The 12,898-nt window shown below is 44.8% G+C and overlaps 1 protein-coding gene across 7 annotated transcripts in view; it reads right to left on the reverse strand.

The window, feature by feature from the left end:
• TTC7B (tetratricopeptide repeat domain 7B) overlaps window positions 1-12,898 on the reverse strand; it is a 294,267-nt gene that overhangs the window by 162,037 nt on the left and 119,332 nt on the right. For all 7 annotated transcript variants that reach the window (XM_048852692.2, XM_048852696.2, XM_048852695.2 and 4 more), the window contains one exon: window positions 2,563-2,626. In XM_048852692.2, coding sequence (XP_048708649.2) covers window positions 2,563-2,626 — 64 coding nt within the window. The remainder of the gene's footprint in view (window positions 1-2,562; window positions 2,627-12,898) is intronic.

Here is a 12,898-nt window from a genome sequence, read left to right on the forward strand (position 1 = left end):
TTTGGTTCATTATAAGTAGGGGACAAGTTTCAGATTCATTACACAAAGTGAAAAGATTACTGCTGGGGGAATTCTGCACCAAAAAATTATAAATTCTGTATACAATATTTTAAAATTCTGCAAAATTCTGCCTATTTTAGTAGACAAAAATAACACAATATACAGTAAAAGCTGTTTTATCTAGCATGTTGGGGGAATGGGGGGTGTCGGTAAGTGAAAAATGATGGTTAACTAAGAGGGAGGGAGTTTGGGTGCAGGAGGAGGTACAGGGCTGGGGCGTGAGAGGGGGCGTGGAACTTGGACTCTGGGAGGGATTTTGGTTGTGGGAGGGGGCTGGGGGTGCAGAAGGGGGTGCAGGGTGCCAGATCCAGGGGCCGCTCAGCTCGGGCAGCTCCCTGAAAATGGCAACCTGTCCCAGCTGCTCTTAGGCCAAGGCGCAGCAGGCAGCTCTGTGCGGTGCCTCTGCCTGCAGGCGCTGCCCCGCAGCTCCCATTGGCCACAGTCCCCAGCCAACAGAATCTGCAGAGAGAGTGCTCGGGGTGGCACCTGCGGGCAGAGGCAGCGGCCCCTGGATCTGGCACCCTGCAGTGTGCCCCAAGCCCCCTCCCACACCCAAACTCCCTCCCAGAGCCTACGCTCCACACCCCCTCTTGCGCCCCAACCCCCTGCCAGCCCCGCGCCAACTGGACTATAAGCCGGCATTTCAATTAAGATCAGAAATGCTGCTTTACAGAGCTTTCCAGTTGGGGAAGTGCCTGATAAAACAGCTTTTACTGTAATCACACCAGTTTCAATTATTTTTTGGTCATTTATTTCAAAATACCTGTCAGGAAGCATGTCTGTAACAATACAGACAATAAAAAAGATTCAGGAAATGTTTTTTGACAAATCGATTCCTTACTAGGCATATTAAGACAGAACTCAGAGTAATAATTCATTTAAACTACTGTACGGAACCATATTTCCTGCACCCCTCAGAAGCAGTGCAAAGACTTGGGGAAGTCAGGCGTAACAGAGGAGCTTAGGGAGAGGGAAGTAATTGTTGGGAAGGAGCCTGGGTATGAACTTGAAGGGTTGTTGGGTATGGGTGGGAAAAGTATGGATCAGGTTTTTTGGAGAGGGCAGGAAGGGATTGTTAGGGCATGTCCCTCATGCAGACCTCTAGCCTCTCCCATTCAGTCAGGCACATCTTTCCCAGTCCCTATGTGTCCCTGCTCCCCCATGTGTCCTTGCATCCCCTGACCCTCCACCCCAACTCAAACACCCACTCCCCCCATCCCCATGTGTCCCCGCACCCTCTCCCCCGTCCCAATGTGGTCCTACACCCTTCTCCTCATGTGTCCCTGCACCCCCTCAGTCAGTCCCCTCCCCTCATCTCCATGTGTCCCTACCCTCCCGCCCCCTTGTGTCTGTGCCCCCTCTCAGCCACACCCCTTCCTCCCTGTAGCTCTGCACCGCCTCCCCCTCTACCCAGGTGACCCTGCACCTCCTTCCCCCCTGTGTCCCTGCACCTCCACACCCATTCTGCGCCTGCTCCAGTCTGTCCTCCCTCACTAGCCCTTATAAGCATTGTCTGACCCCTCAGCAACCCCACTCTGTCTGTCTCCACATATCTCCTGACTTGGTCTGACAGGTGCTGTGAAGAAGGCAGGCTCTTTCTCTTCCACATCGTAGCTGGAGCTGGCCAGAAAAGGCTGCTGTGTTCTAGTGCCACAATGCCCTCTGGTGGGCAAAAGGTGTAACCACAGCAACTTTTCAGCAGAAGCTATTTTCTGAAAAAAATGTGCACGGCATATAAAATATGTACATGCACAGTGGCACAGAATTCCCCCAGGAGTAAAAGATTTTGTATTGACTGTTTTAAGAGCATAGGATGTAACCGACCTTGCTTTAGTAAGTTACCAGTGGGTAGGTAATCAACAATTAGTAAACCTCCCCAGAGCAGTAGCATGGCACCCTTTTAACAGGTGTCAGTAAAGGCATTGAAAGGAAACAACCACAGGGGAAAATCAAGGGTTTACAAAATACACAACACCAGCAACATCCTATGATGCCGTATACAGACGATATGCCAATATCAAGAGTTATTTGAAACTTGAGTGAGATCTACATTTTAAAGCACTTCAGAAAAGAATTGTTGGCCATATACACATTGAATAGGTACATGTATCTAATTTTTGGTTTTTGTGATTACAACAAAAACTACTTGAATTTTCAAGCTTGCTTCTCCGAATGGCAGCAGCTGCTGTAACAGCTGTTCACACTGATGTGATGCCAAGTGAAAGACTTGGTTTTGGGAACAGACTCTACCTCCCTTCCCTAAAACTAAAGGAAGAGTAGGTTCAGCCCAGAGACAATGCACTTTGTCTCAAAAGGAAAGAGGAACTCAGAATCATAAGATCCTCACAGCACTTCCTGCTGGCTCCCTGTCAGAGTAGCAATAGCTTTAGTTCCAGAAGAAACTGCTCGCCTAGTTTTGTAACAGGAAATGGGACAAATGTGCTCTAAAGACAAATGACAGAAGTGACATAAAAAAGTTTTTAAAACAGCAGTTTAACTTACCATAGATTCACTAATCAGCAACAACAATAGAGCTTCTTCTGTATTTTCTTGAGGACAAAAAATGCTGTCAAAAAATCAAACTTTAGTATTTATTAAAATACAAGTAGAGCATATTACTGTTAAGAATGGTGTATATAACATTAAATGTTCATATGCTATGATTATTAGTTGATTTCTAATATCCATAACAATGAAAATCTCTATACATATTAGAATTTTAAAAAAAAAGGAGTACTTGTGGCACCTTAGAGACTAACCAATTTAGGTGCCACAAGTACTCCTTTTCTTTTTGCGAATACAGACTAACACGGCTGTTCCTCTGAAACCTGTCATTAGAATTTTAGTTTCAATTATTAGTTTTATTTCAATATTTTGATTTGCCTTTAAAAGAATAAGTTGGCAAAACAGAATGAACAGAAGCACCACACTGATCAGAGTTGAAAACAAACACTCCAAATACCCCAAATACCATGTAATTTTGACAGCTGTAAAAATGTCAGTATTCACAATTAAACAAACCTCCCACTCTAATTGTAAGTGTGCATGAACTGCAACCATAGCAACATGGGCACACTAAAATAGATTTTCCCTCAGCTTACTAGAATAGGATATTGATTAAAATTTTAGCGATATTTAGACCCCACTTGCATTATCTCTGCATTAGATATATTTTACATTATTCTTACCAATGCTGTACTGTACAGCTCACTATTAAAACAAAAAGCCACTCCAGTTTCTGCCTTTTCTATGTGCCATCACTCTCATCACTTCCTAAGCACTTAAAACATTTATTTCCAATTACTTAATTCTGAAGGCCCCTACCAGCCTATGCAACAGATTGCAGAAAGCACTTATCCAGACACATTCCACGAGGCCACAACTCCCCTCTGGTGCAGGGGTCGGGGGGAGGTGAGGGTAGAGAAGTAAAATCTGTCCAGGTATAGAGCTAGGACCCTCACCCTCTCCCAAAGCAAAGGGAAACCAGGTATCAAATTGTGACCAAGTCACAATATTGTCTCTGGTCTGTTCTTGGGGTAGAGCACCCACACTCTGCTCTTCACTCAGCGCTTGTGGTTACTCTACAATCAAGCTCTTAATTTCTCTCACCACTAACAGACACTGGTTACAGGTATTACGGAATTTGCTTAAACTACACTGAATTACTGACAGGGAACTAAGGGTTGTCTAAGATTTAGACATGTTTTATTTCTTAAAGATGCCTCAGATCTATCAGGAAATTTACCGTGAAACCATGAACTCATTTTAGACAAAAAGCAGATTTCATCTCAAGAATAGTGCCTCTCCCCCACCCTCCTTTTTTTAAATAGATGGCCTGTTATCAATGCAAGTCGATGTCAAAGTCTCTTTTTAGACATTAAAGTAAGGGTACAAAGTAACTTCCAAGACAAACTATTGTTTATGCAATAAAGAAGTTTCAACACATAGTTAAGACTGCTAGCACGACCAAAAACTGCCAGAAATGGAATAATGCATCTGTTAAGAAACTTGGCTTCTTTATTCCTTTAAGGAAACACTTCAGAGAGGTGACATACAAACCTATAAATATTTTAGTATTACTCTAAAAAGCTGACAGAAGAACTAAATGGGCTCCACTCACAGAAGTCCATAGTGCTAAATGAAACAACTAGACAATAGAAAAAATAAAAAGGTGAGTTTTGAGATCTTAGAGTCTGAAGGCAAATATTTTAAGCTACACCCACAGTGTTAATGTATATCTATTGATTCCCTCTCCAGTTTAAATAAATGGCGGTTACCTACCTGTAACTGGAGGTTCTTTGAGATGTACGAACCCTATCTGTATTACACATGTGGCTACAAGGACACAGGCAGTATAGATATTTGCAATATTGTCATTCCAAAGGTTGAGTCTGCAGAAGAGGTTTGGACTAAAGTATAATGCTTTGTGAAAATGTAACAAGTATCCAGTGTAGGTACTTCTTGGAGAAATGCTACTGAGATTGCCTGTGCCCTAAAGAATAGGCTCTCACTCCATCCAGGGGAGGGAGATAGGCTAACTGACAACAAAGGAGGATACATCCAAAAATCCCCGCCCCCCTCCACCTGCTCCCCTAAGTGCGCTGTGTCCCTGCTTCTCCTCCCAGGCTTGCCACCATGAAACAAGTGTTTTGCGACATAAGCTGTGGGAGGGAGGGGCGGGAACGCGGCGAGCTTAGGGGAAGAGGCGGGGCCGGGGATTTGGGGAAGGGGTCCAATGGGGCAGGGAGGGGGCGGGGCGGAGGGGTGCGCGAGCACCCACTGGCGCCAGGAGGAGTTGGCGCCTATGTTGGTAAGTACTCAAAGTATAAGACTGAACTACCACTGAAGTCCTGGCTTCACTACTGGTGGGAAGGCCCTAGTGAGGCCCTTTAGGAATCTGGTTGTTATCAGGTGAATAAATATAGAACAGCCATCTACCAGTGGGTGGAGAGCACTTATTGCTGCTAAGTGGACTTGCAGAGAGCTAACAGAAAGGCCCAGTGTCTTGAAAGTGAGGAGGTAGTCTAAAATAGCAGGAATACCTGCTGTCTTTGGGGATAACTGGTTTTGTTGCTCCCAGGTAGAGAAACGCCTCCATTTAGCTTGATGAAATTTCTGTTGGAGTCTTCTCTTAAGAACAGTCTGAACAGCCTCCAAACATGCTCTAGGTCTGAGGCCCATCCAAATACCAAGATGTGAGGTGAAAAGAATCTGGGTTGGAATGTCTGATCCCACTATTCTCCTGCATTATCAGAGCTGGAAGATGTTGAATGCTAATGGGATAATGGGTTAACTTTCATAGGAGATCCAGAAATCAGAACTTTCTGGACCAGTTGGGTGCAATGAGAATGATTCATGCTTTATTGTGATGAATCTTCCACAGAACTTGGGGTAGTAGTGGAAAGGGAGGAAAGGTGTACCTCAGTTGGTCTATCCAGAATAGTAAAAGGGCATCGATCCAGATTCCCAACATTGTTTGCTCTGGAGGAGTACAAAGATTCATAGAAATGTAGGGCTGGAATGGACCTTGAGACGACAGCAAGCTCAGTCCCTTGCGCTGTGCAACAACACAGTGAACCTAGACCATCCCTGAGACGTGTTTGTCCAACTGTTCTTAAAAACCTCCAATGATAAGGATTCCACAACCTACCTTGAAACCCTAGTCCAGAGCTTAACTGCCCTTATAGTTTTTTTCCTGATTTCTTACTTAAATCTCTTTTGCTGCAGATTAAGCCCACTACTTCTTGTCCTACCTCCAGTGGACACAGAGAACAATTGCTCACCACCCTCATTATCAACAGCCCTTAATGTATTTGAAAACTGTTTAGAGGTCTCCCCTCAGTTTTCTTTTCTCAAGACTAAATATGGCCAGCTTTCCCCCCATCCTTCATAGATCAGGTTTTCTAAAACCTTTTATCATTTTTGTTGCTCTCCTTTGGACTCTCTCTAATTTGTCCACATCACTCCTAAAACCCAGAACTAGGCACACTACTCTAGTTGAAGCCTCACCACTGCTGAGTAAAGTGGGATAATCACCTCTTACATCTTATATGCAACACTGCTGTTAATATACCCCAGAATGCTATTAGCCTTTTTCTCCAACTATATCACATTGTTGACTTTCATTCAATTTGTGATCCACTATAATTCCCAGATCCTTTTTAGCAGTACTACCGCCTAGTCAGTTATTCCCTATTTTGTAGCTGTGCATTTGATTTTTCCTTCCTAACTGAAGTACGCTGCACTTCTCTTTTATTGAATTTCATCTTGTTGATTTGAGACCAATTCTCCAATTTGTCAAAGTTGTTTTCAATTCTAATCCTGCCCTCCAACGTGCTTGCACCCTCCCCCTACACCCTGAGGTCATTTGCAATTTTTGTAAAAATAGCCTCCACTTCATTATCCAAGGCATTAATGAAAATATTAAATGGCACCAGATCCAGGGCTGACCCCTGAGGGACTCCACTAGATACACCACTCATTTTACAGTGAACCACTGATAACTACTCTGACAACTAGTCTTTTAATCAATTATGCACCCACCTTACAGAAATTTCATCTAGACCACATTTCCCTAGTTTACTTATGAGAATGTCATGTGGCACTGTGTCAAAAACCTTACTAAAATCAAGATATATCATATCTACTTCTTCCCCCATCCACTAGGCCAGTAACCCTATAAAATAAGGAAACTAGACTGGCTTGGCATGACTGGTTTCTGACAAATCCATGTTGGCTATTCCTTATAATCATATTATCCTCTAGGTGCTTACAAACTGATTGCTTAATAATTTGTTCCAGTATCTTTCCAGGTATAGAAGTTAGGCTGACTATGTTGGCCCTTTACCAGTCCTCTGGGACTTCCCCCATCCTCCATGAGTTCTCAAAAATAACTGCTCAAGATTGCTTCAGCTGGTTCCTTAAATTCCCAAGGATGAACTTCATCAGGGCCTGCTGACTTGAAGACATCTAACATATCTAAATATTCTTTAAACTGTTCTTTCCCTATTTTCACTTATTGACAACAAGGGGGAAGGAACATATTAGTTGTGTTTAATATCCGGTCACCATTAACAGCTATTAGCTCTCCTTCCCCACTAACTTCATCTTTCCCTTACTCCTGGTGTATTTAAAGAACTTATTGCCTTTTATGTTCCTTGCTAGTTGTACATCATTTTGTGCTTTAGCCTTTCTGATTTTGTCCCTATATGCTTGAGCCGCTACTCCTCCAGATTGAGAGGACCCAGCTGAGGTGGTTCGGGCATCTGATAAGGAGGCTCCAAGGCTGATCCAGGACACACTGGGGGGATTATACCTCCTGGCTGGCCTGGGAATGCTTGGGAATCTCCCAGGAGGAGCTGGAACCTGCTGTGAAGGAAAGGGAGGTCTGGTCCTCCCTACTCTCCATGCTGTTGCCACGATTCTCACAAGGAAAAGCGGCAAAGAGGAAAAAGAAGATGATGCTTATGCTATTCTTTTATACTCATCCTTAGCAATTCATCCATGTTTTCACTTTTTGTAGGATTCCTTTCTGATTTTCAGGTCACTAAACAGCTCCTGATGGAGCCATACTTGCCTCTTCCTATCTTGGCTTTGCACTGGGACAATTTGCAGTTATGCCCTTAATAACGTCTCCTTGAGAAATTGCCAGCTCTCCTGAACTCCTTTTCCCCTTAGATTTTCTTCCCACGGGACCTTTTCTACCAGTTCTCTGAGTTTGCTAAAGTATTCTTTTTTGAAGTCCATTGTCCTTATTCTACTGGTCTTACGCCTTCCTTTCTCATGAAATTTATCATTTCATGATCACTTCCACCCAAATTGCCTTCCACCTTCAGATTTGCTACCAATTCTTCTCTATGTTGAGCTTCTTGTTCGTCTGGGAGGCAAACAGGTCCCAGTAGGGTGCTAGGAGAATGATGTTAGTTCCGTCGCAACCTACTTTACCTATGACCTGTGGAAGAAGATGAATGAGAGGAAAGATATCTGAGGTCATTCGTCCAGGACAGTAGTAGAGCATCACACTTGGAGCCACGACCCATGACTCCTCTGGAGCAATACATGGAAAGATTCCTGGTTTTTTTGTTTGTTTGTTTTTTTTTGGGGGGGGGGGGGGAATGGAAAGAGGTCCCATTATGGTATACCCCTTTGTGTTGATATCTTGCTTAGGATTGTGTCTTGGACTTCCCACTTGTGGTCTGTTGAGAAGCTTCTGCTTAGTTCATCTGCAAGGGAGTTGTAGATATCCAGAAAGTAAGCAGCCTGTATTGTGATGTGGTTCCTGATGCACCACTTCCAGAGTCTGAATGCTTCCAGGAAGAGGGGACAAGAACTCACTCATCCCTGTTTGTTTAGGTAGACCATGATGGTGATACTGTCCCAACAGTACCCTCATAAAGAATGAGCGTATTAGCAGAAGGAAGTGTCTCATCTCGGCTGCTACCACACAGAACACTGTTGTAAATACTCTGGATGCCATGGCCAGCCCAAAGGGGAGCACTTAAAACTGGAAGTGTTTGTGGCCTACCATGAAATGCAGGAATTTTCTGTGTGAGGGGTGAATGCCCACATGGAAGTATACATCCTTCAGGTTGGGAGCCACAAACCACATCCTTTCCTGAAGGGCGTGGATTACTGATGACAATGCAATTGTAGCCAGCGGTGGCCCAAACCATGGCTCGACCCCCATCCATTGCTCAGACAGCAATAGCTTTTGCTCCTGAGGAGGGGCAGCTCATTCCCCCATCTACTCCCCCTCTTTTTGCTTTTTCAAATGTAGTCTGCCTGTGTAGACTTCCTGTCATGTTTGAAAGTGCAGTTGCACAGTTTCCTGTCTGAACCACAAACAACAGCAGAAGTCCCCGCTGATGTCGCTCGCTTGCATAAAGCTATACTACCAATTGTATTAATGCTTATGCATATGTAATCAATATGTAAGGAGTGAGTGAGATAGTATGAGTGTAAGAAACCAATCGCAAGGCTTGAACCGAAATATTACTGTGTAAAGATAATTAAGCTGTATATGGTACTGTACATAAACCTATAGCAGTAGTGGCCAGAGAGAGATGTAACCTACAACAGCAGAAACTCAGGACTGGACCGGAAACAGTAGAGCCCTCCCGCAGGTCCAAAGGGATTTTAGAGACTCTCATTGCCTAGCGGTTCAATCTCTGGGAAGTTGGAACCTGGCCAGTCTCTATCACCTAAGACAGGAAGCAACACCTGCATCTACAGCCTGCCAGTATGAATGGAATGCGTGTGAGAGTATAATTGCATAAATAAGGGAAGCAAGCAATAAATCAGCCTCAGTACTGCTTCAATTTAACCTTTGTTTGTGGTTATTTCTTGGCTGGTTCCATGAAAGGGCAACATCACTCACCTGGAATTTCAGCTTTTGAATAAAGATGCTCAGTTGCCAAAGGTCCAGAATTGGTCTACACCCTCTCTCTTTTTTGGGAATCAGGAAATACGAGGAGTAGAACCCCTCCCCTTGATATCGAGGTGGAACACATTTTATTGCCTCTCAGTGTAAGAGGGATTTTGCCTCCTGTTGAAGAAACACCTTGTGAGAGTGGTCCCTGAAGGGGAACCAGGAAGGAGAGGAACTCTATGGAGCATCCCTGATGGATAATCTCCAAAACCCAAGTTTCCTTCATGATCAACCTCCAGCTGTGGGCAAAAGTGTGAGACAGCATGCAAAAATAATGGGAAGAAGAGGTAGATGGCTTCAGTGATGGTAGGCAGGTCTTGACTAGTATGTCAAAAATAGCCCATTGGCGGGTGGCTGAGAGTGAGAAAAGGCTGTGGCAGTGGAGGGGGTTATGAAGCAAGGCCTCTGAATGCTCTGTTTCCACAGAGGCTCGGCTGGGTGCTGGTAATAAGGTATATGAGGAGGGGGCGGTATTAGTCTATAGGATTGTCTCTGGTGTTTCCTCCTCGGGGTTGAGTATAAATCACCAGTAATGCAGAGTCAATCTCCAGTCCTTTAATGAATGCTGGGACTCGCCGTTTCTTTAATTAAAGAGATTTGAGTCATCAAAGGGGAGGGCCTCCCTAGGAAACCTTGACAATTGCAGACAAGAGTCACTCCTCTTGACTAAGCCAGTGGTCAGACTTGTGGAAGCTGTGTCTGCCATATCCATTGTGGCCTGGAGAGCTGTTTTAGCTACTAGCCTTCCCTTATCTAAAAGGGACTGAAATTGGGCTCTGTCCTTTGTGGGAAGCTTGTCAATGAAGCTCACATGCCTGGAATAGTTGTTAAGAGTCATATTTCACTAACAGAGCCTGGTAGTTATGACACACAACTGGAAGCCTGGGGAAGAGAAGACTTTTCTCCCCAGGAGGTCCAGTCCCTTTAGAGCCCTTATCTGCCAGGATGGCCTTTTGTTAGTGCGTCCGAGCCTTTTCTGTAGTCAGCTGTACCATCAGAGAGTTGGGGAGCAGGGTGGGAGAATAAAAATTCAGCTCCTTTGACAGGAGTTTTTGGCATAGGAGCACAGTGTGCCATACTGCTTTGGCTGGTTCTAGTATAGCCTTATTAATTGGAAGAGACACCTTACTTGGTCTCTTAGGTTGTAAGATATCCAGAAGCCAGCGTTGAGAGTCCTGGACCTCCTCTTGTGGAATCTGTAGGACACTCGTAACTCTCTGCAATAGTTCCGGTAATCCAGTAGAGGTGGCAAGGAAAGACTCATCACTTCATCCAAGGATAAGGAGGAGACACCTGTCGGAAGCTGTGGACTTAGGTCAACCTCTTCCTCCTTGTACCCTACAGACCCAGTTGGCAGGAGGGAGAAGAGCAGTACAATTCTTGAGAAGGGTCCAGGCACCTGCCATAAGGATCCCCCGGACCCCAATAAAGCCACAAAGAGGTATCGACCGGTTGGAAGGGACTCTAAGGGAATCAGTACTGCAATCTGGGGTGTGAGTGGGGGGTGTAATACCCTAAGGAACAACGAGCAAGACTCCTTGATTTTCTGCAGTGTACCTGTAGCCACGTTGGTCCCTGGATACTGAAGAAAAGCTCTGTGTGGCTTGAAAGCTTTTTTCTCTCACCAACAGAAGTTGGTCCAATAAAATATATTACCTCGCCCATCTAGGATTTCCTTGAATATCTGTCAGGACTCGTCTGTCTCCGCAGACATACCAGAGCATCTAGTACATGTGACTCATCTGAGCCCGAAAACTGCTCTACTGGTAGCAGCAGGGCTGTCTTTACTGAAGCACTCCAGCCCGAGGGTTGGAGGTGGAATAGCTCCTGGGACACCAACATAGGCTCCTCCTCCAGAGTAATTATATCCCTCAAGAAGGCCAAGCTGGAGAGAAGTGAAGACTCTGGGTAAGGGAGAACTATATCCTCCAGTGTTATGTAAGTCTCTGTACACTCTGAAGCACCAGGGGTTATGGCAGTCAAGTCTGATAGACCCAGTGCATCCACGGCAGCCGGACAGTCCTTAGACAAATTCAGTGGTATCGAGATTGGCTCAGACCAGCACTCAAAGACAGAACCAGCGAATGTCAGTCCTCAGGCTTTAGTACCGAGATGACCGAATGAACCACCGGATCTTTCTTTTTACACCCTTTGCCCTTCAACCCAGATGTCTTTAGAAGAACCAGGTCCTTAGATTTCGCATGTAAAGTCTCACCAGATCTGGAAAACCTCAGGGAGGAAGCACATCTCTTATGGACAGCCCTCAATGGGGATCTATCCTTACGCTCATGTCTGCCCACTGCTCTCATGGGGAGCCTAGAAGAAGATTCTTTTGACTTAGGTTTTGGGGGCTCCACTCCAAGGCACATGCTTGGGGGGACACTAGTAATGTGCAGGGGAGTCTCCCTGGCCCAGATCAGACAGCTTTCTGTCTCAGGTGGTTCCCCAGGTGAAGCTCCCGAGCTTCTCGAGTTCTGGGTAGGAAAGAGTGACAGATACCGCACTTTGCAGAGATATCCACCTCATCCAACAGGTTTCAGAGTAGCAGCCGTGTTAGTCTCTATTTGCAAAAAGAAAAGGAGTACTTGTGGCACCTTAGAGATTAACCAATTTATTTGAGCATAAGCTTTCGTGAGCTACAGCTCACTTCATCGGATGCATAAAGTGGAAAATACAGTGAGGAGATTTATATACACACAGACCATGAAAAAATTGGTGTTTATCATACACATTGTAAGGAGAGTGATCACTTAGGATGAGCTATTACCAGCAGGAGAGTGGGGTGAGGGGAGAGAAAACCTTTTGAAGTGATAATCAAGGTGGGCCATTTCCAGCACATATCCAGAAGTTAACAAGAACGTCTGAGGAACAGTGGGGGGGCTCAATGGAGACCCCATCCTGAACTAAATATTTCCTGAACCCCCACTTCTGGCCTTTAAACAACCCCCCAATCTCTCCAAGCTCATCATCAGAAGCAAGCTCACCTCAGACCAGGACACAGCAACTCAAAGCAAGTCCAAAACCTGCCAGAACAACAGATGCAAAACCTCCACACATCTCCACTGCTACAATTAACTCCCCCCAACGCACTTTTCAAGATCCATGGGTTCTACCCATTCCTGTTACAACATGTGGTGTACCTCATCCAGTGCACTAAATGTTCCAACAACAATTATGTGGGTGACACCAGACAATCACTATGCTCTCAAATTAACTCACATAGGAGACAAAAACACCCTGTCACCTGTGGCTGAACATTTTTCACAAAGGGATCACACTATATTTGACCTTTCAGTCCTCATCCTTAAAGGAAACCTGCACAAGACTTTCAAAAGACGAGCCTGCGAACTTAAATTAATCTCTCTAATAGATACTAAAAATCATGGACTGAACAGAGACACTGGGTTTATG

The sequence above is a fragment of the Caretta caretta genome, chromosome 6, assembly GCF_965140235.1.
Source record: "Caretta caretta isolate rCarCar2 chromosome 6, rCarCar1.hap1, whole genome shotgun sequence".
Taxonomy (NCBI): Eukaryota; Metazoa; Chordata; order Testudines; family Cheloniidae; genus Caretta; species Caretta caretta.